Source organism: Hyperolius riggenbachi, chromosome 3, assembly GCF_040937935.1.
Source record: "Hyperolius riggenbachi isolate aHypRig1 chromosome 3, aHypRig1.pri, whole genome shotgun sequence".
NCBI lineage: Eukaryota > Metazoa > Chordata > Amphibia > Anura > Hyperoliidae > Hyperolius > Hyperolius riggenbachi.
This window is the reverse complement of record NC_090648.1, coordinates 247,090,323-247,114,029: the sequence shown is the minus strand read 5'-3', so window position 1 is coordinate 247,114,029 and position 23,707 is coordinate 247,090,323. Positions and strand designations below refer to the sequence as shown.

General features: G+C 41.5%; 1 protein-coding gene across 1 annotated transcript in view; it reads right to left on the bottom strand.

Annotated features, from left to right (window-relative positions):
* Nucleotides 1-2,647: 2,647 nt before the first annotated feature.
* The window catches only part of LOC137563529 (calcium/calmodulin-dependent protein kinase type 1D), a 420,545-nt gene continuing 399,485 nt past the window's right edge, over nucleotides 2,648-23,707 (bottom strand). The window contains exon 11 of the mRNA XM_068276106.1: nucleotides 2,648-19,538. Within this exon, the coding sequence (XP_068132207.1) occupies nucleotides 19,408-19,538 (131 nt within the window). The 3' untranslated portion in view covers nucleotides 2,648-19,407. The remainder of the gene's footprint in view (nucleotides 19,539-23,707) is intronic.

Below are 23,707 nucleotides of genomic sequence, written 5' to 3'. Positions count from 1 at the left end.
TAAATGCGGAAATGCTTAAAACAGCTGACTTTACCGAACACTCAGCAAGTTCGGCATTCATAAAGCCTCTTTCCGCATGAAAAACTGACACTACCGAGCATAGTGATAAATCACCGCCTTCTGCGGTGATTTTCGTAAAAAATGTAACAAAATTGTAATTCATAAAGACTACCTCAAGCGGTATGAGGACGGGAAATACCGCTCCCTCTTATGTGGCGATAACAATGTGAAGTGAATGGAGACACAGACCTCCCAGGCAGCTGCAGTAGAGCGGAACACGGGGAAATGTATCAACTCGGCAGCTTCCTGTGTCTCCGCAAGCCTACCGCCAGCCTAGTTCGGGAAATCTCCGCACTACTATCGCACGTGAACACTTTTTTATGAATGCTCACCCAGAAGTCTAAAATACCGGAAGCGGTGTTTTCCCGCACTGATTCTCCTTACCGACAGCTCTTTTATGAAGGATACCCATTGTGCTTTAAATTCTTAATGGTGTGCCTTTTGGCAGGGTTGTGCGTCTTATGGACTTGGTTTTCAGTCCCTCTTTCCCATGTCAAAAATTTGGGAGTTATGCATCAGTGAATTTCTATTTCTGTGTAACAACACCTGCCACACTAGAACAATCAGGATGTCAACTAGTGCCAGTTAGTATATTTGTCTGTGTCTGTTGATGTGTGTGCCAATACTAATGTGTCTATGAATGCCATAATCCTATAGTCTGTCCTTTTATATTAACCTCCTTGGCAGTAACCCCAACCCAGACTGTGGGTGAAAAAAACATGCTGGGAGCGGTAATCCTGAGCCTGGGGTGACTGCCAGGAGGTGTATACAGAGGATGCAGCACAGAGGGCAATTGCAACTAACCTCCTGGGGATCTGGATGCTTAGTGTTCATCTTCTTCTGGCCCTTAGAGGCTCTCAATCCCTCAGATGAGTTCCCCATTCATCACCTGATGACAGACCGCAATCTCACCATAGGGGCATAGCAGCACCCAAAGGACATGAGGGAGAATTGCAGCGCTGCATCTCGGGGAGGTGAGTAAAGTGCAGGGCTGCTGCAGATGAATCTGTGGTGTGTTTTTTTGGGATCTAAAAAAGATTGTGAAAAAATTGCACTGCTTTTGGACTCTAAAATACGCAAATAACCATACCGCCAAGTTAGCGCTTTTCAGTCTGTCCTCTTAACGCCTTGCCGACTGCTCCACGCCAATTGGCGTGAGCAGTGCAGCAGCCCCAGGAACGCTCCACGCCTATTGGCGTGAACGTCCGTCTATGGGGCTAGCAGGAGATCGCGCGCACGCATATCCTGCTTGCGGGGCCGCCCCGCCTTCAGTCTCCGAGCAGTGATTGCCGCTCGGGAGACAGACGGCGCCGTCTAATAGGGTAGTACAGCGCTGCGATCAGCAGCGCTGTACTGGGGACAGCCGTGTGACACGTGTGACACGGCTGTCCCTCTGGGTGACACAGAAGCGATCAGCGGTGATAGCCTATCACAGCCGATCGCAGCGATTGATTGAGTGGGGGACGGAGGGAGGGAGGGAAAACATTTAAAGAGTTTTTTTTATTTAAAAAATAATAAAAATATTTACATAAAAAAATAAACATAGGGGGAGCGATAAGACCCCACCAACAGAGAGCTCTGTTGGTGGGGGGATAAGGGGGGGGACGGACACACTTGTGTGCTGAGTTGTGCGGCCCTGCAGCTTGACCTTAAAGCTGCAGTGGCCCAATTTAGTAAAAATGGCCTGGTCACTAGGGGGGTTTAACACCACAGTCCTCAAGTGGTTAAGTCGAGTAGTTTTCATCTTGTCAATATGCCTTTTTAAACCACCAGCAAGCAAGAAAATACTCATAACATAATTTTGTTGGAACTTTTTCACCCATTTTTTTAGTGCCTTTTCAATTATTGCAAAGTGCTGAAAAGTTATTTTAATGAGAAGATGATAAAATGATCTCCTATTAGGAGATCATTTTTCAACTTCTTTAAAATAACTTTTTAACAATCTGCAACTGAAAAAGTACCAAAAAAATAGGTGAAAAAATTACTATCAAAATAGTTTTGAGTGTTTTCTTGCTTGCTGGTGGGTTAGAAAGGAATTTTATTGACAAGGTGTGAAAATATCACCTAGGAGAAACACAAAGGAGAAAAGGGTTAATTGCCTATGAGCCCAGGAGTGGCCCACACCTGGGTCTACTGAAAAGAAAATGGAAAGGCTGGCAGATGGGGCAGCAGATTTGGCCATCAGATAGATCCCTCTCTGATCGAACCTGATCAGAGGAGTGATCTATTACCTGCTACACTGCACACAGATTTCCAATATACCGTATTTCAAAATGCACAGAAGACACAGGGCATAGGAGAAGGTGTGCACCAGTGGACAGATGAGCCAAAACTACACTGCAGGGAAAGGTTGTATCCAGGATGGAAACCAATTGCCCTTTTCTGGGTTAGGAAGGGATTTTTTTCAACCCTTTTGATTTAAGGAGGGCCTTTTGATACTTAAAATGGCACTGTTTCTAATATGCATATATACAATATACAAATATTTCACAATGAACTTGTTTCACCCCAATTGCAAGTAGTAATAGGTCAAGATCATGTACATTTAGAAATCAGCAAAGACAATAATTCAGACGTCACACTTGAGTGAGGTGATTAAACTGGATTTATTTGAAGAAAACGGTCAGGCATCCCTTCAGCTTGTCATTATGGTAGAATTACTGATACGTATATATGATTGTCAAGGCAGAGAAAAACTTGCTATCTATAGATTCATTACAATTATGTCTGATTATTTGGATATTGGCTGTTACATGCAGTGCAAAATACAGCCATGAAGTCAATTAGCTTGTGAATGAATACTGTCCCCCACACCACTAGTGCTCATCAGGTAGTATGCCCTTTGGACAGTGCTGCATGCTGCATATTGTAATGCATGCTGTTATTATTTTAAATGCCAAACGTTAATACTGGAATTATTTATTCTTGCAGCATACATTAACAAATGGTGCCATAGTAATGGCCATAGATCTGACACACAATTTGTTCATTCAAAATACAAGCATATTCAATATTTGTGTTGCTAGTGGAATTCAAACTGGCAACATTTACATAGCAAGGACCTTCATCATTTTCAAGTAAACCTGAAGGGGTCAGAATATGGAGGCTGCCATCTGCATTCCATTTTAAAATTGCCCATTACCTGACTGCCATGCTGATTGCTTGGGTTTAGCAGTCTGAGTTGCACAGCTGGAACAGACATAGTTTGCAGAATCCAGACTCTATCTGTTTACATTTTCTGGGTCAGTCACTCACACAATGTATTAGAGGCGTGGCTTCATCACAACAGTGTTAAAGGACAGATGAGATATATAGGATCTGCTGTTGTGGGTCCCATTTTAAGTGGTTGTCATGCTGATCAATTGGCATCAGTAGCATCAAATACAAGAATGGAACTACCCAGTGTAGACAGAGCAGAATCAGAACATCCAATCTGCATACTCACACTGTCAGTGACTACAGCTATTAAATGATTACATGTAAATGCCAGACAAGGAAGTGTTAAAGGAAGTCAGCAATTGCACCAACCATATTTCCCTCTTTTCAGGCTTACTTTAAAAGGATGACAGCAATGACACTTTCGATAAACCCTTCATTTGTGTTCTCTGGTTCACCCCATCATATTTTTCATGCATTGCATTACAATACTTTTTTAAAAAAAAGTGTACAACAAATTATTTTGTAAAATAAAATAAAAAAAAAGAAAATGTGCTTCAGCAATTCACAGGTCTCCAGGTCCTCGTTGACGCTTATTCAAACATCCTCTCCCGCCAGGTACATGGAACCTACTATGGCACAGACCATGTAACCAGGGAAAGCCACCAGACACAGAAGCAGACCCTGCAGAAAACACACCCTCCTAGCTGCTCATCCATACTGCAACAGGTAGCAATGTAATTAAAAATGAACTTTGCCTAAAAAATGTACTGCAATTCAATGTATACAATGGTGAACTATGGCTTTATTACAAGTTCATTCTCAAACGTCAAGAGTTTGCATAACCTTATTTTATAAGATCATGGATGATGCTGTGTAGCGTGTGGACTGCACATTACATTTGATGCAGGAACTATTTTTCTTCTTGTCATGGATACTAATTAGGTTCAGCATGATTCCTCTTTTACGTTGGCTATACACAGTAAACGTTTTTTCTCCAAGTGTTGTAAAATATCGGATTAGAGACTGTTTAAACTGAACCAGCCATAACAAGCCTGTTAATACAGTTTTAGGAATTGACTAACATTGTACTGGTAGCACTGGCACAGCACTAGGTAATCCTGTGCTGGCTGAGAAATATTGTGATGCGTGAAGAGGCCAATATCCAATCTCAGCCCAGGCATTTTAGTTGAATAGGGTTAGGAGATAAATACTTATATAGAGGAATTACGTTAGTCCCCACCATGCTGAAGTCTTAGTACTCTAATTGTGGGAAGTGGGCCATAGACATGTCTCCACTCCTGTGTTATGGAGGCTTGGAATGGAGGTGTGAAATCACCAGCACACGGACAAAGGTAAATGTATCTCAAAACCACACAACTGCAATGCTTGGGCATAGTTCTCCTTCCTACAGCAACACTGAAAGACTTACAAGTCACAAAAGCTATGTACAATAGTCTGGCTCATAATCACAGATGCCAAACTGATATCAATGTTAAAAAAAAGTACACATTGGATACTGTGGACCTAAGATGATAATGTTATAGAATATCAGCTTTATATAACAAAATATATGATTTAATTTTTTTTTCCAACCAAGTCAATGTATCCCTAAAAAGATCCTCATTGCCTGCTTTTCTAAGCAAAGCACAGAGTCGATTATTGGAATACAATCTCCCAAAAAATATATAAAACTTTTAAAAGAAACATATCTGAAATTAACACTTTTTTTTTTAGACAATTTGGAAATTCATAAATATTTTTTGGAGCAGCTTAAGTAAGTTTAGATTTAAACCATCAGAACTCTAGAATGATTTTTTAATAATTACAGTTTTTTTACATGCGGTTTCCCTCCCACCCAAATATATGCATAGGGGTATAGAGTTGCAAGTTTTCAGGTACCTTTTCTATGAAGCTCATGCATCTTTGCTGTTTCAAAAGGTCATAAAATCTGTAAATACACATAGCAGTAGTGGTGATGCCGTCACCCAGTCACTGCTCAACAGTAATACAAGGCATAAAAGACATATAGACATAGTGTAACATGCATAGAAGACAGAAGCACATTGTTGACACACAGGGGTGACATTACGTTCGGCTAAGTTTGACTTAGCTAAACAAAGAACGTAGACACCGGAAATACTGCATAGATATTCAGCACAGGACACTTGCTGCAAGAGCTAGTAGTTTCCCCCTCAAGCAAGCCTATAACCTTACAAACATTCATTCAGATCTACTGTTCCTAGAGAAACAATTTTCCTTCTGATGTGTAGAGTTTTTCCTTTGGAAGAACAGTGCTTAGCCTTTGGAATTATTCCAAGTAACTGCAATAAGAGGCAGTAGGGGAAATAATGTAATATATCTGAACATGCATTGAAATTTCATGCAGTTTTATTAGTTTCTATTTTTCCATTTACAGGAGTTTCTGGCACATTCAAGTTTTAGAGAGCCTGCACTTGATGTGAACTGTAAGGCAACGATGTGCAGGTCTACTGATGCTGCTGGGAATTAATTGCCCAACACACTGAAAGCCCAACAATGTGATCTATTCCTGTGTGCACTTTTTGGCTCATTCTTTGTTAAAAGGACTCACAGATACACAAATTATCCTGGTCCAGTACAATCCAAAGTAAAATGTAACCTACAAATGATGATTTCCCTGCTGTTCAGGATTATCTTAACAAAACATTGTGTTATCAGTTCATATTCAGATGAACTACAGTCTTTTCAAACTTTTGCGGTTAAAAAAATTATTTTATATTTTTTCTTCTTAATTTAACTTACTCTGTCAGAGTGTTCTACATGGTGGACTTTGCCAAGAGACTAGCCAGTCTTAAAGGTAATACAGGTTGAGCCACCATGGCAGCTTAAAGAAAACGATAGCAAAAGTGATATAGCGACGTAGAACAGCCAATCAGAATCCTTGTTTCATTTACCATCTGGAATCTATTTACTCATGACAATTACTCATTTTGTGATCCATTCCTTTCATGAGTCTTCATAAATCAAGGTGATTTGTGATAGAAAATGAAGACAATCTTTGTTCACATCCAGTGGTGCATAGTAGAATTTAAATAAATCACATGCAGGTTTATTTTATGCAGTATTGTCCAACTAGATGGAGTCTGAACCAACTAGATGGGGTAAAGGGTATCTTTACACTTGTTTGTTGTTAACAAAGAGAAGGGGTTCACATAATATCAACAATACATACAGATTCTGACCTCAGATTTGCATGAATCTAAAGGTTTATCTTTACATGAAAGCATTTACCAGTGTATTTTTTAAGAAATAAATTTCTCAGCTTGTCAGGTTTGTGGTGAACACAGCTTCTTTTTACTGATCTTCCCTACACATTCCCACAACTACATTTCCTCCACTAAATGTATAGTTTAGTGATTGGAGCAATAATAACAACCCTAAGGACAACTGATAGAAGTGTGCTCACGCCCAACTTGTGGATTCAATTCCATTTCTGAGAAGCATAGCTTGAGAATGCAGAGCTGTCTTATAGCAGCAAAGGATTGGCCTATAAACACATTAGGTCTGATCAAATTAACTTTTTCTCAGAAGTTTTCTCCTAGGTGATATTTTCCCACATATTAATAAAATGCCCTTTAACCACTTAAAGAGAACCAGAGACGAAGCACCCTCATGTATTTTATTACGTTTATCAGTGGGAACATGACAGTAAACACCTACCCTGCTTTTAGTTTCATTCTTATCTGCTTAATTAGTCTATTATCAGCTGTGATAAGAATCCCGGACTGGCTCAGTCTAGGTTTGACCTGGAATCATTAGAGCGGAGTCATTCTTCTGTGGAGTCTTTTCAAGCCCAAGCCTGCCACCTCCTGGCTCAAATTTCCTGCTTTGCATACTGAGAGCTGTGATGACATGGGAGGGGCTGCTGCTGCTAAGAGAGAAGCTCTGAAACAGACAAGTGTGGCTGCAAGCCTGCAATATGATCTGTGTGCTCTCAGCATAGATACTAATGATGACTGCAGTTTCATTCCTATGAGGGACACTTCCTACAGGCAGCTGCACATCATACAAAAATGAAAGCACATAGCCTAAATAGCAGCCTAGTCTCATATAGCCTAGACAGCACATCCAGAACAACTCATAATCCGGAAGCAGAAGGAATATGAGCCGGCGGGCATATTTAATTTTTCCTGGAGCAATAATGGATAAAAAACACTAAAAAAGGCACACCAGAGCGGCGAAATTATCAGGTAGAGCATTTATTCTTTACAAGCCATTGACTGATATGTTTATTTTGTGTGAAACGTTCATCTCTGGTTCCCTTCCACAGGCTTAAACCCCCCTAAAGACCAGGCCAATCTTTTCTAGTGTGATGAATCACAGTGCTTATGCTGAGAAAAAAATTACTAGTCAAATGATTATTTTAAAAGGCAGTGCTACTGGGACATGATGCCAGCTATATTCACATCCTTAGGACATCAGCTTGTGTAGCGTATGCATTACCTGAACCTCTCCAGGCATGATGCGAGTGATCAGCAGATGTTATTATAATGAGATGGTTGGGGACATTGGAGACACGGTTCGCTCTGGTTTATTGGGTGTGGGTAGCAATAGCCATTGGATTCATTTTCCTAAGGTGCCCGGTCTGTTCCCACTTACCAAACTATTTCTCATCTGACAATATTTGTACAGTACTGACATACAGTACACAAGACATAGCATGATCTGGCTGAGCACATGGGCACAAGGATACCTCAACAGGGTTCTCAACAGTACAAATTGCATATAGTAGCCATTAAAGATTCATCTTACTGAAATAACTCTGTAAAAATATGATTTCTTATTAAATGCTCTAAGATAGTACAGCAAGTCAACACTGCTTTTATAAATATATTTGAACATGAAAATTGTATAATTCCTCTGGATTACACAGATTACAATGTTTCTAATCTAAGCTCTCAGAAGCTCTGATTAAAAAACATCTGGTAACAAATATTATGCCAATAATATTTGTGACATTGTTATACATTATCACTGTGATGGGCAATTACAGTGATTGTATGGTGTGGGCTGGAGTTGGTGGTAAGGATGCACATTATACTGCTTTTCACTCACCATTAGCCACTAAACGTTCAAAGGAAACATATCATGCTTTAAAAATATTTCCTTTATTTATATTCAATACTAAAAATATTACATTTCGATTGGGAAATAAAAATCTTATAAATTGGACATTTCTGCAAATGGAAAAGCTTTTTGCTTTACTGCTCTGGTAAACAAGTCTCTAACATTACAACGACCAATTCCCACACGCACCACCTATGGCAGATGCAAAGGAAATAGTGCTGAGTAAGTTCTGCTCTATGCATTATGGAGTTACCTTAGCTTTCCAAAAATAGTAAAAACAAAAATCTTTTCTACTGCATATCTTACCAGGCTCACTCACAGCCGGAGATCCAAACAATTGTGACATTTGCTTCACATTTTATTGATATACACAAATTGATAAATGAAAGCTATTTTTAATATCTAACCTAATAAATAGATCAACGCACAGAGCGAACAAGTGAGGGGTTAAAATGCCATAGCTACCTATCTACCTTGAAAAAGTTAGACCCAAGGCCTTCAATAGGTTAATGAGAGAAAAATAGTATAAAAAATATCACAAAGCTATTAAATTAAATGTAACCAGACACTTACTTTTCACAGTATTCCATTCCAAATTTCTGTGATACTTACTACCTGATATTATCTAGAGTTCAGTACTGTGAAAACGAATTAAGTCCACAGCATACAATTTGCATGAATTTTGTCATATGACTAACTCCATGTATAAATGAGACACCAAATGGAGAGTTCCCTGTACTACTAGAAAATCTAACCAGTCCATACTTAGAGAAATAAGGCCAGAGTGTTCACTAGAGGGGCTGATACTATTATTAAAACTCAAATACTTTGGTCACATAATGAGAAGACCGGATTCTTTGGAGAAATCCTTGGTGCTTGGAAAAATGGAGTGCAAAAAAAGAAGAGGAGAGGCTAAGAAAGATAGACAGTACTGTATATGTGAAGCTATGAACATGCCTATACAACAGCTGAAAGAAGCAGTGATTGACAGAGACATCTGGTGTGCAAAAGTACATATGGTCATGAAGAGGCGGAGGCTACAGAACAAATGAGGAGGAGTAGTATAAGACACCAATTTCTGGATTGTTTAGAACTTCAATTATTTTGTTAGAACATATGCATGCATTGGTATTTCAAGTGGTTATCTGCATTTCTGGATTTATTATGGGATTGTGTTCTTGGCTGTAGCCACAGCAATGAATATATCTGTCAGGGAACGGGGGAACATCGAGTTTAACAAAGGTGCAGTATTATTATTATTTAAGGTGCCCATATACTCGTCAGATTGGCAGCAGATAGATAAGAAATGACTCTGATGATCTTTCTGATGCGTTTTTAGAACATTTTTTACCAGGATAGAATTCCAATAGATTTCAGTTTGAAATCTATTGAAATTCGATCTGATGGCATTTTTTTGCCATCAGATTTCCATTAAGGCCAATGCAAACTGATAAGCAATCTCATCAGATCGACCTAAATTTTCCACCCTGCCAGTTCGATGGAAATCCATCGAAATCGATCGAAATCGGCCATCGATCGGTTGATTGGCCAACCGATTTGCAAACGATCAATCGATCGATCGATCGGGATCGATCGGTCGGCCAGAAAATCGGCTGAGTGTATGGGCCCCTTAAGTATTTATATAGCGCCGACATCTTCCGCAGCGCTGTACAGAGTATATATATATATATATATATATATATATATATATATAGTCTTGTCACTAACTGTCCCTCGAAGGAGCTCACAATCTAGTCCCTACCAAAGTCATATGTATATATTGTGTAGTGTATGTATTGTAGTGTTGGGCCAATTTCGGGGGGAAGCCAATTTAATTATCTGTATGTTTTTGGGATGTGGGAGGAAACCGGAGTGCCCGGAGGAAACGCACACAGACACGGGGAGAACATACAAACTCCTTGCAGATGTTGACCTGGCTGTTATTCTTACACTGTATGTCTGGTTATATTTAAATTCATTCACTCTGATATTTTTTATACTTTTTTTTGCCTGTCTTAGCTACCTCTAATTTATAAATAAGTTGGCATTTCAACAAAGATTCCCTTTACTAGAGAATATTTAGCAAGTTTCATAATAACTCTGTGAACATAATTAGAAAATAAAAAATAACTAACTAGAAAAGAAAAACTAAATATCTGAAACCAACCACTGTGAAATTCAACTTTGCATTTAAGCAATGATGCTTATTAGGAAAAGTTACCGCAACCTCTCTAAAGTCTGCTAAAGACATAATGAATTGTATCTACAACTGAAAAAACTATTGGTTTGCTTTAACCTGCTATTAGTCATCATGAACAACAAAACTAGTCAGAGCTCGGTAGTCAGCATAGCAGTGAACATAGCTTGTTACGTAAGCAGAATTCTACAGTAAAAAGATTTGAACAAGCTTCCTTTAAAGAGTGATTAAATTGCTCATGATCAAAATCTGATCAGCGAGGGATCTATTCCCATCACACTGAATCAGATTTTAATATAGTGTTGTCCCCCTGGGCCCCAGAGCCGGACCTCCAAGTCTACCCCAAGTCAGTAGGGCTCCTGGAGAATACCTGCAGTGGAGCGAACTCACCTTTCTGGTGCGCTCCCTTGTGTGTGCTGCTGTCTCCATTCTTGCAGGTGTCTTTCTTCATAACCCGGTGGCATGTACGAACACAGGAGAACCTAAAATAGACAGGTAAGTGCGTTCTACTGCAAGTACTCTGCAGGGGCGACTAAAACTACCCCTACTAAAGTAACAAATGACTTACTATTTGCTAAATCTAAAGGCTACTACACATTTTTTTATCTGACTTTTCACACAGTTGACCATTGTTTACTACTCCATGTCCTCTCTCCTCTAAGCCATCAGGGCTGCGCATTCATTCTCAAGGTGTTCATCTCATCTCTCTGTAAAGAATTTCAGTATCTCCATTCTAAAACCATCACCCCCTGTAATCCTCTTTGTTGGGTACCACAGGGCTCAGCCGTTGGACCTCTTCTTTTCTCCATGGCCAATCTATTAACTCTTTTGTCTTTCGGTATCACTTATATGGAGATGACACCAAAATCTATCTTTCTGCTCCAGATCTTTCTGCGTTAACATCTTTCATCCTTGACTGTCTAAACACTATCTTCTCTTTTATGTCCTCCTGCTTCCTGAAACTCAATATGGACTAAATAGAAACTATAGATTATTGCAAATAACCTTCTCTGTGGTCTACCACTGAATTACCTGACACCTCTCCAGTTCATCTTGAATTTTGCTGTCCTAATTATTCATATCACATCTTGCTCCTCAGACAGTCCTCCTCTCTTTCAGCCTCTCTATCGATTGCATACCAAACAAAGAGTACAATTCAAGATTCTGCAACCCTCTCTCCAATCTGATTCCTCCATACATCACTCTATTCATTTTCAGATACCATCTTATGTACAACCTATGCTCTGCCAATTATCTCCTGCATACATGGCACATTGGGGAAGGGCTTTTCAGCATAGGGCAAATCAAATGACGGAGCCATTCATTACTTTTCCCCCTTCAACTCAAAGCAACTCGTGTGAATTACCCGGGCGCGAACTATAGCATTACTGCTATAGCCGCGCCAAGCTTTGGCGCTATGCTACGCACACCAAAAAGACCTGCTTCGCTCCTTCCAGCCTGCCCTAGTCACCTCTTCCTACTCCTTTATACAGGATTTATTATGTGCCTCTCTTCTTCTCTTGAGCTCTTTCCCTAAGTCAGTTTAATGAGTATATATGTTACCACAGAGCAGCATCAGTTGGGTGCTAGGATAAGCCACTATTAGTAAAATATCAGCTTACCCAGCACCTATCCTAACCTTAGATCTCCAGTTAAGGTGTCTAACCCTTCATCTAATGCCTAACCCTAACCCCCTTTGGAGGTGCGTAACCTTAACCCCCAGTACCTAATGCCTAACCTTAACCCCCCTAAAGTGCCTAACACTAATTCAATAATGCAAGTGGCCAAAGTACCGATAGTTGTAGCCTATCATCAACGATTGGCTACAACCATTAAATCTATGTAGTATGGCTGCTTACATCAGGCGCCCAAAATACCGGTTGGTCGCCTGATTGCCAAAATTTAACACAGGCATCTATGACTCACATTCTCAGGCAAACATATAATCTGTTCTATACCATTTTAGCTGGTTCTTGAACTATCACTATTTCAAACTCCGCTAGTCGGGTTGTATAAACAGGACAGTTTTGCCTACCAGTGTGGAACTTTTTTAAATGTGTGGTATTTCTATATACATTTTTTTCATATAGGTAAGTTTCCTAATTTTTCCGATAATCGCATACAATTTTTTATTGAGGCGTGCTCTCCTTGTTTGCCCCATTTTTACCCATACCGATTTCCAAAAACTATACAACCCCCATCCTCCAATATCCTCTATGGTGACATTTCAGTTACTCAGGATTCATGCCTCAGGCTACTTTGCAACGTTACATGAAAGTCTATGCAGGCACCTATAGGTTTCTGCTTCCTATCTATGGAGTGTACTCTCTTTATAAAGCTGGCAGCAGTGTCATTGAGAATATAGGGATAGGGAATAAGCTCACAACAATTAGAATCTGAATGTATTGAAATACAGTATATATCTGGCAATGAGAAGCAACTATTGAATTTTAATGACTCAGTGGACTTTGTAACACACACAATGAGAGACCTAAACATACCTTTATATAGCATGAAACGTTAATTTCCATGGACCAACCCCAAGGTAAAATGGATTTTGGCTTGGGTTTTATGCAGTCCACATGGCATATTGCAAGTTAATTGAATTGCACTAGGCTCATGTATGTGTGAAATATTTTAAACTCACATTATCAGCTTTTTTGGAAATTAAAAATAAAAAACTCAGTTGCATAACATGGGTCCCAGAAACAAAACTTTTTTTTTATGTATAACTATTAAAGTGGACCTGCATTAAACATATCATTAAAAGGTAGACGCTCCTGCAACCTTTATTTAGTCATTTACTGTAAAAAGGGGTAAAATCCTTTGGTTAGGCTTCTGATCATGTGCTTATGCCTTAGAGGTCCAGCCACTGAGATGCAAGCTGGAAGACTAACAGCAGTAGTCACACCCACTGCCTCTCCTGTAGTTCTGCAATAAGGCCTCTACCTAACCCCCATACTTTAGTTATGCAGCTGGAAAACTGGATATTGAACGTGTAACAAAGAAATAAATGATTGGGTACACATGAACACAAAATGGAGTGGGTGGTAAAGCTAGTGAGGAGGAGACAACTACAGGTGGCGCAGATACTGAAAGAACAACAAGAATGCTTACAGTGATGGAGGTGTGTGGGTGGACGTAGCAGGAATGTGGAGTGAGTGCCTGGAAACAAGTACACCATCAAGAAATCAATCAATCTCGGACAGAAAAATCTGTTGAGTTCCCCCATCCTTACATGAAATTCCTGGATACTCTGGTTTCCCCCAACATTCCAAAAGCATACAAATAGGTTAATTTGCTCGACCCCCCCCAAAAAAAAAATGCAATAGGAATAAGAACAGAATGCACTCACTGAATATGGTAGGGATTCGATTGTGAGATTCTTTGAGGGACAGTTAGTGACACTATAAAAAGTACTGTGGAAGATTTCAGAGCTACTGTATATACTCGCGTATAATCCGAGTTACCCACTTTTCCCTCAGAAACCAGGAAAAAAAGCATTTGACTCACGTATAAGCACTCTCTCCAGTATAAATAGCCAAATGTGCCCTCAATTATGAGGCAACCCCAAACCCAGTATAGTCATAACTCGTTCCAGTGGTTAAACCATGTTTTGTTAAATTTATATTTCTGAAGGGAAAAAATGATCAAAAACATGATTTCCTTTGTCAATGGAATTCAGTATTTGCTACGCATTAATAAATCTACTGTCCAACCGTGTTGATGATCCTCAGTACCTGTGACTTGACTTGGTTCACATAACTGTGAGATCACTAATGAAGACTGTGGCTGGATGCAAAGGCTCAATCTAGCTAAGTTTGGGGGAATTCCTTGACTAGTTGCAACTGCAAAACAAACAAGGGCACTTCTATATGCCCAAGCACTTTTATCTGTTCTGTAGAGGTGGGGTTGCATTGCAAAAAATAAAATCATAGTTCCTCCTGTTTCTATAATCAGTAGTGGTGTAGTGCAGGGATGCTGATTCTCCATTCCTACACTGCTTCTTGCTGTCCAGTAATTCAGAGACAAAAAAGACAAATACTGCGCCCTCCATCTCTCGCAACACGGTGAGTGCGGCGGTACGATACAAGACTGACATGTGCTGAAGCGTGCATCATTGTGTGTGCAGCAGTGTCAGCACCAGTGCAATGATTGAGAATTCCCACTTACCTCTAACTTGCTGTGTCTCAGATCTATAACACCATCTAGTCGAGAGTGCTAAGCAAGAGGTAATACCCGATCATTGCACCGGTGATTACACAGCTACATGCACAATGCTGCACCCTCCGACATAGGTCAGTCTTGTACTACACTGACTATGTTGCAGGGGATGGGGGGAGGAGGCACAGACACAACATGAAGCACAGTCAGCTGACTCACGTATAAGCCGGGGGGGGGGGGGTTGCGATGACTTTTCAGCATATTTTTTTGTGCTGAACAATGTGGCATATACGAGAGTATAAAAACACAATAATAATATTGTCTTCTGGCAACAACCTACTGTGCTTAATGAGAAATGTGGCCCTATTAGCAATAAAAGCTATTTTTTTTTCAATAAATCTTTATTGATCAAGCTGACCGCTTACATGGTATCTTTGATTCAGCACTATGTTAGTATAATGACTAAATTAAGCAGTGTGATACTGTTAAGGTAGATGCCTAAATACACTTCAAAAATATCACTACCTAGTTTGTAATCAAAATATGGCTTTAAAGAGTAACTGTCAGGCTGCAAAAGCTAATTTAAACCTCTATTCTCCTGTGTTAAACAGTTTAGAAGGAAGCCAAAAAGACAATACTGAAGTTAAAAATCTCTCTTACTTTAGATGTGTGCTGAACAGCAAGGCTGTTATTCCCAAGCTCTTAAAAGGACGAGAGGCCGCATAATATACTGCAAAGCATTCTGGGGCTGCTTCTCCCCACCTTGGGTCCTCCCCTCGGCTGCTAGTGAGAAGTTATAGGCTCATGTTACAGCAGCTTGTAATGCAGCCCAACTCACAGCACTGAAAAATCACAGGGCAGAGTATACTGCATGAGTCCGCTATTGTTCCTAGCCACATGGCTAATTAATATTCACTGCACAGTAGTGTTGTCCATTAGGATCTTTTTTGTGAGTCGAATCATCAGGAAGCAGGGAGGACATGATGACACAATTGGCTTCATAGGAGACAGACAAACATGGAACCTGCCATGAGCTGTCAGGAGCATCATTCTCTGCAAATACTATATAAAAATTCTGTGAAATCCAAACGTGGACAGTGAAATGCATATGAAATGTAAGTACAGCCAATATTTAGCTACTGATATAAGTGTTTTTTTCTCTGAGACTTTATACCTAACAGCTCCTCTTTAAATAAGAAATCTTAATGATAATGAAGGCCCACTTAAAATATTGCTGTTTTTACCAGGTTCCCTAAAATAAAGATGAATAAATGATGATTGCTGCTACCTGTGGATAAATATGTCATGCTAGCCATGGACTGTGAAAAGCAATACTCCTCTCTTGTGGAAGCACAAGTCATCTAAGTAGTCAGAACATCACATAAATATGTATGTTGTATGCAATAGAGAAGACATAGTCTTTATTTATATTTTGGTATGTTTAAAGTTGTAGATGTATAATTCATGTTTTGAAAACAAAATACATAATGCAGAAATGCATGACAGAGTAAATAGCATTATGCATGGGATATTCTTCATGAATCTGCAATGAGTCTAAACCAGCTGTCAGTCATACAATGAAATGGCTTCTTACTTCATTCTACCTGTTTTCACTCTGATTAGCGGTCTTATCAATGCATACTACAAGAGCTCAAATAGAAGAAGCTTGCAAAAAAGAGAAATAAATCGGCATAGACCTGACAGTAAAATCTAACCCTGCATTGTAACCATGCTGGCATTCTGATAACATATCACCATATCATAAGCACGCCCTATAGTTACTTACAAAGCCCTTTTAATAATACTTTCTTCTGTAGTATCAACTAAGTAACATTAAAGAAGACACATTTCAGATGGAAAAGCGACACGTTGGGCTCTGTGCTGTTGTCCCAGGATCAGAGGAACCCACCTCTTACATTACAAAAATATCATCAGTCTCTTGTGAGATACTGACCCTGCAGTGACTGCTTAAGTGTTCACACTATGCATGTTGCATTGCATAATAACACAATGCATTACAGCAGGTGAACTCAGTGCCATACAATTGTATTAGCACGTTCACTTCTCTGCATTGTAATGGATCATGTTATCCTAACACAATTTCTACAGTGTATCTGAATAATGTGCGTGAAAGCACACCATACATTGTTTATACTCTAAAAAATATATATATACGTTACACAATGCACATACTGTGAACTTAAAGTACATCTGAACTGAGTAAAAAAAAAAAAAAGTTAGATACTTAAGTTAGTAGTCGGAAGGCTCTGGATGGTCCAGAGGGTTCCTGAATCCTCATACAGCCCATTATTCCTGCACAGGGTCCATAGAAGGATTATTCTACTCGCGGCAGTCAAAAAGGTTTCTACCGGTTGTGAGTGCATTGGTGGATAAGAGCATCCAGACCGGATATGCACGTCTGAAGTCTGCACATGCCCAGTACAACGAAGCGCTTGTGCATGGAGGAAAAAGCTGTGCATGAATGCCTTCATTCTACTGGCCATGTGTGGAGCTTACTCATGCATGCGCATGTCCACAGCCAGAAGAGCAGCCAGAGGATGAAGATGCACAGGAACAGTGGGCTCTACGAGCATTCCGGAAGCTTCTGGACCATCCAGAGACTCCAGCTACTGAGGTAAGTACCAAACTTTTGTTTAAATACTCACTGGTGTTCTTTAACCTAATAATGCTGTACCTTAAATTATGTTACAAAAAAGTCTAACATTTTAAAAATGAATATTAATTAAAAGACTCTCCCCGTCTTTAATACTTGCCAAATATCCAATGCCAAATAGATAAGCCTATACCCCTCTACTATACTCCCATAGGCTGGTAACACTGTCAGATTTTGACTCAGATATCAGGTGTCAGAAAAAGAAATGCGTCAACTATGAGCAGAGAACCTAAAAATAAAGTTTACCTATAAGTACCATCATCCTATAAAGCTGTTGGTGCATTTTCTGAGCATAATCTTACCATGTGTAGCCAGCTTCACAGTGTCCACTCACCTGAGAAAATGGTCAGATGCTGGGGCATATCTATAAATCATGACCCACCCCCCAGCAAAACTTTCATGGGGCCCCCCAATGTTGATTCCCTGTCTCTTGCCTACACTTGGTGTCCCTCAAAGCCTCGGAACATATCTTGCAAGGGTCATAAAACAATTGTGGACATCGTAATCTTTACACCCTTAAAAAGAGTACCCGCAAAACAACTGAAGGATGGGTGGTGAAGTAGTAGTTGGGGTCCCTTTGAGGTCCCCCCCCCTCCTGCAGTTGCAGGGGCTGCTCACCTGTAGTTATTCCCCGGTCAGATATGCAGACACAATATAAGCGTCCTCAAGTCACCATATGATCAGCAAAGGAAATACTTGGCTTAGCCCAGAATTTATGTAAAAGCCATGGGGTGGTGGTGAGAAGACAGAGGGGGTAGCAGACAATGCTGGTGTTACCTATCTTGTATAGGATAAAATGGCTATAATGATTGGAAGTAATTTTGCTTGATAAATTTGCCTAGCACTGTATTTTTTTTTATGGTTACAGTCACATCTTTATGAATTGCCCCGTAAATCAGAGGCTTTCAATGGGTATAAACACAAACATATGGATTCATCAGGTAAATGACAAAGTGGTATGAACATGGGTGCCCAAAGATGTAACAAGGCATTGATGCAGGCATAATTCAATCATCTTAAGGCCACAAATCTGAACATGAATGTATATGAAGACACCAGCAATCAGATCAGGTTCTTTAAACTATCTGATCCCCCATTCCCCAAAGTACTATTGACCAGCAGTGTCTGCTGCCACCCATTCACACAAAACTGGGTCCTGATCTAGTAAACACAACTAGATTGGGCAACGGTCATTCTACATGTATGGCTAGAAGAGATGGCCAATGAGATAATAATAATTCTATATTAGTGCAAACTGTATGCAGCTTGGAACCTGTCCATACCTCCTGAAAACGTTCATAGTACTAGTTGCAAGCGGCTTAAAATTTGCATGAAGTTTATGTGCAAGCCATAATAATTTGCATCTCATTGACCATATTAGCCTAGAGAAGGCATATTGGTAAACCAGGCCTGTAAGGCAGTGGCTAAATGCTGCCTACACTCCAGACATAATAATTTCATAATTCACTCGGATGCTTCATCTAGTACCAGTTATGGTGAATTGTACTACTGTTAAAATGTTTTATGTTGGAGTTCCTCTTTAAACATAGGAAGGTTTCCTTATAATGAATTGTCAAATACTGCAATCCTACAGAGTTACTTAGTTACTTCTTTGTCTACCTTCATTATGACAAAGAAGGAGAGCATGATTTAAATGTAAAATACCATATTAAAATAAAAATATAAAGTAACCCACCAAAAATTAGTATTAATTAAATAATCCAGTTGAGACCTCAATTAATGAAAAAATACAACATATACAGTACCAATACCCACATTGAGAATAAAGCAAATTATCAGAAAAAAATTAATGTCCAGAAGTAAGAATATTGCAATGCTCAGCACCAGATACAGTCAAAGTATTTTGCCTCATTGGAGCTAGAGCCACTGCAGTTTATAATACATGAAACCATCTTTGTTGCAGTATAAAATATGGCCATAAAAAAATTCCTTTTTTTTAATATGAGTCCATCCTGCAGTGCACAATCCTGAATGAAATCACATGTGAAGAGCCTGCCACTCTCCACCTCTGTTTTTCTTTGGCTGCTTATTTGCTCCCAGAATGCACTGCTGCAACTGAGGCAGGTCTCGGCCTTCGGTCTGCGCTTACTGCAGTGATGGCTGTTGAAGAGGGAGTGACTCCAGTTAGGAAGCTGTATGGGCTGGATGGAGACTTACCTGGAAGAAATAGAAAAACATTGAAAGTACATACATTTGGCATTATATTAAAGAGGAACTGTAACCAAGGATTGAACTTCATCCCAATCAGTAGCTGATGCCCCCTTTACCATGAGAAATATTTATGGTTTCTTGAATAGATCATCAGAGGGCTCTGTATGGCTGATATTGTGGTAAACCCCTTCTAACGGTGTGATGTCAGCACCTACCGTATTTTTCGGACTATAAGACGCACTTTTTCTCCCTCAAAAGTGGGGGGGAAAAGTCAGTGCGTCTTATAGTCCGAATACTACATATTTGGACCTGAGCCTCCTTCCCGTCTGCATCCCCCGTCCATGTGTCCCTCTATTTCAGTGTCTGCCTGCTCCCGGCGTATGCATGTCCCTGTGTCTGCATGTCGTAGTGTAATAATCACATAGATGAAACTGCCCGGTGTCTGCTTGTCCCGGGGGCCGCCTGTCTCCAGTCACTCTGTGACCCAGTGTCTGCGTGTCTAAGTGTAATCACATACACGCAGCTGCCCGGTGTCTGCTTGTCCTGGGGCCGCCTGTCTCCAGTGTTGGTGTTCCAGCCAGGGTAATAATCATATACATGTAGCTGCCACTTATTAACCACGCTGTCCCCCGTGTCTCAAATACATACCTCGTATCTTTTATCATCGCGCTGTCCCCCGCTACCGCCGCAACTTGCATCATCGGGAAGTCCTGGACGTTTAGAGAGAATTAACCAATCAGGCAGGGGGCGCTGGCTTTAACGGCCAATCAGAATGCTCTCTGCTCCCTGCTCCTATGTTGATAGGACGCGATGGTCTCGCGGGCGGGACCACCTCTCCGTCAATTGGGCCAATCACAGCGCGCAGAGATTGGCCACCAGCCTGATTGGTTATTCCTCTGCAAAGACGTCCAGGACTTCACGATGATGCAAGCTGCGGCGGTAGCGGGGGACAGCGCGATGATAAAAGATACGAGGTATGTATTTGAGACACGGGGGACAGCATGGTTAATAAGTGGCAGCTACATGTATATGATTATTACCCTGGCTGGAACACCAACACTGGAGACAGGCGGCCCCAGGACAAGCAGACACCGGGCAGCTGCATGTAATTACACTTAGACACGCAGACACCGGGTCACAGAGTGACTAGAGACAGGCGGCCCCCGGGACAAGCAGACACCAGGTAGTTGCATTTATGTGATTATTACACTGTCACAAAGTGACTGGAGACAGGCAGACACGGGGACATAGGGGGTTGGCAGACATGCAGACCCTGGGACACAGCACACACTGGGACAATGGGGATAAAGACCCTGGACATGGAGGAAACAGGGGACTAAGGAAGAGGGTCAGAGCACAGGGCATTGGACGCCAGGACAGAGGACACAGGTGGACAGAGCACATGGAGACAGAGGAAGGGGGAAAGAAGACACAGGGGGCCAGAGGACACGGAGACAGAGGAAAGGGGAAAGAAGACACAGGGGGCCAGAGGACACGGAGACAGAGGAAAGGGGAAAGAAGACACAGGGGGCCAGAGGACATGGAGACAGAGGAAAGGGGAAAGAAGACACAGGGGGCCAGAGGACATGGAGACAGAGGAAGGGGGGGAAAGAAGACACAGGGGGCCAGAGAACATGGAGACAGAGGAAGGGTGAAAGAGGACACGGGGCAGAGGACACAAGGTGGACAAAGTACAGAGGGACATAGGAGGACCACAGGGGGCAAAATAAATACAAGGAATGCATAAGGGGAGCAAAATAATTGGAGGGAAAGATCCATAAGATGCCCCTGCACCATAGACACACCTAGGTTTAGTTTTTGTTTTTTTTCCTGATTTTTTTGTCCTCTAAACCTAGGTGCGTCTTATAGTCCGGAGCGTCTTATAGTCCGAAAAATACGGTAGGTACTGACATCACTCTGTGGGAGCCTTGCTGCATTGTGGGAAATGCGGTTTCCAACTGCCAAAAAAAAGCAGCATTATCTTCCACGACATCACTTGCCAGCAGCAAATATGTCGCCATGTGATACATTTCAGAATGTAAAACCGGGAAAGGAAAGATTTTACAATGGGCAAGCACTGACTAAATCATTTTTAAAGAATTATTGTAAAAATTAAGCACTTTTTTTCATTATGTTATTTTCATTGCAGTTCCTCTTTAAAGTGACGAAACTGGTATACAATTTAGTAATTCCACTAATTAAATCTCCAAGCCAGCAGCTAATTCTTACCAACCAGAAAACGTAAGCTTCTACCGGCAACAATAAAAAATTGTTAAGACAATTTAGGTACCATCTATTTAAAAACCTGTAGCCCTCAAAAGATTGTCTTGTATTTCTTCCTATTAAAGCGGAATATAACCCTGCATTTCAACTTTGCTCTAAAACATTATTTACAGTATATTATATGCAACCAGCATTTTTTTTTTTACTAGACCAGCATTGGATGGGTTACACAGGGCTTTAAAGTTCCTGGAGATTTCTGCAGACGCATCCGAAGCTGAAATAGATACATTTTGTTTACATAAATGTATCTAAGTGTTGAATGTGACTCATCTCTCTGACTGAGAAGGAGCTTGGAGGACAGCCAAAGAGTGTGTAACATTTATCAATAGATGCATGTAACTAAATAGAATGTATCTATCTGAACTTCTGCATATCTCTCCACGGAACTTTAACCACTTGCCGACCGCCCACAGCCCATGGGCGGCGGCAAAGTGGATCCCCTAAGGACCGCAATACGCCTTAAGGCGGTGCGTCCTTTTCCTTAGCCGGGGGAGCGATCGCGTCATTGATGACGCGTGCTTCCCCCGGCAACTGGCTCCGCCCACCCGCCGTAACATCCCGCCGGCCATACGGAAGCGCCGGCGGGATGTTAACCCCGCGATCGCCGCTACAAAGTGTATAATACACTTTGTAATGTATACAAAGTGTATTATACAGGCTGCCTCCTGCCCTGGTGGTCCCAGTGTCGGAGGGACCACCAGGGCAGGCTGCAGCCACCCTAGTCTGCACCCAAACACACTGATCTGCCCCCCCCCCGCCCACTGATCGCCCACAGCACCCCTCAGACCCCCCCCTGCCCACCCCCCAGACCCCTGTTTGCACCCAATCACCCCCCTAATAACCAATCAATCACTCCCTGTCACTATCTGTCAACGCTATTTTTTTTTTATCTCCCCCCCTGCCCCCTGCCCCCTCCTGATCACCCTCCCCACCCCTCAGATTCTCCCCAGGACCCCCCTCAGACCCCCCTCCCCCCGTGTACTGTATGCATCTATCCCCCCTGATAACCTGTCAATCACCTGTCAATCACCCATCAATCACCATCAATCACCCCCTGTCACTGCCACCCAACAATCAGCCCCTAACCTGCCCCTTGCGGGCAATCTGATCACCCACCCACACCAATAGATCGCCCGCAGATCCGACATCAGATCACCTCCCAAATCCATTGTTTACATCTATTCTCTCCTCTAAACACCCACTAATTACCCATCAATCACCCATCAATCACCCCCTATCACCACCTGTCACTTTTACCTATCAGATCAGACCCTAATCTGCCCCTTGCCGGCACCCAATCACCCGCCAACACGCTCAGATTGCCCTCTGACCCCCCCTTATCAATTCGCCAGTGCATTAATTACATCTGTTCTTCCCTGTAATAACCCACTGATCACCTGTCAATCACCTGCCAATCACCTGTCACCCATCAATCACCACCTGTCACCCCCTGTCACCCATCAATCAGCCCCTAACCTGCCCCTTGCGGGCAATCTGATCACCCACCCACACCAATAGATCGCCCGCAGATCCGACATCAGATCACCTGCCAAATCCATTGTTTACATCTATTCTCTCCTCTAAACACCCACTAATTACCCATCAATCACCCCCTATCACCACCTGTCACTGTTACCTATCAGATCAGACCCTAATCTGCCCCTTGCGGGCACCCAATCACCCGCCCACACGCTCAGATTGCCCTCAGACCCCCCCCCCCCTTATCAATTCGCTAGTGCATTAATTACATCTGTTCTTCCCTGTAATGACCCACTGATCACCTGTCAATTACCTGCCAATCACCTATCACCCATCAATCACCCCCTGTCACCCCCTGTCACTGCCACCCATCAATCAGCCCCTAACCTGCCCCTTGCGGGCAATCTGATCAC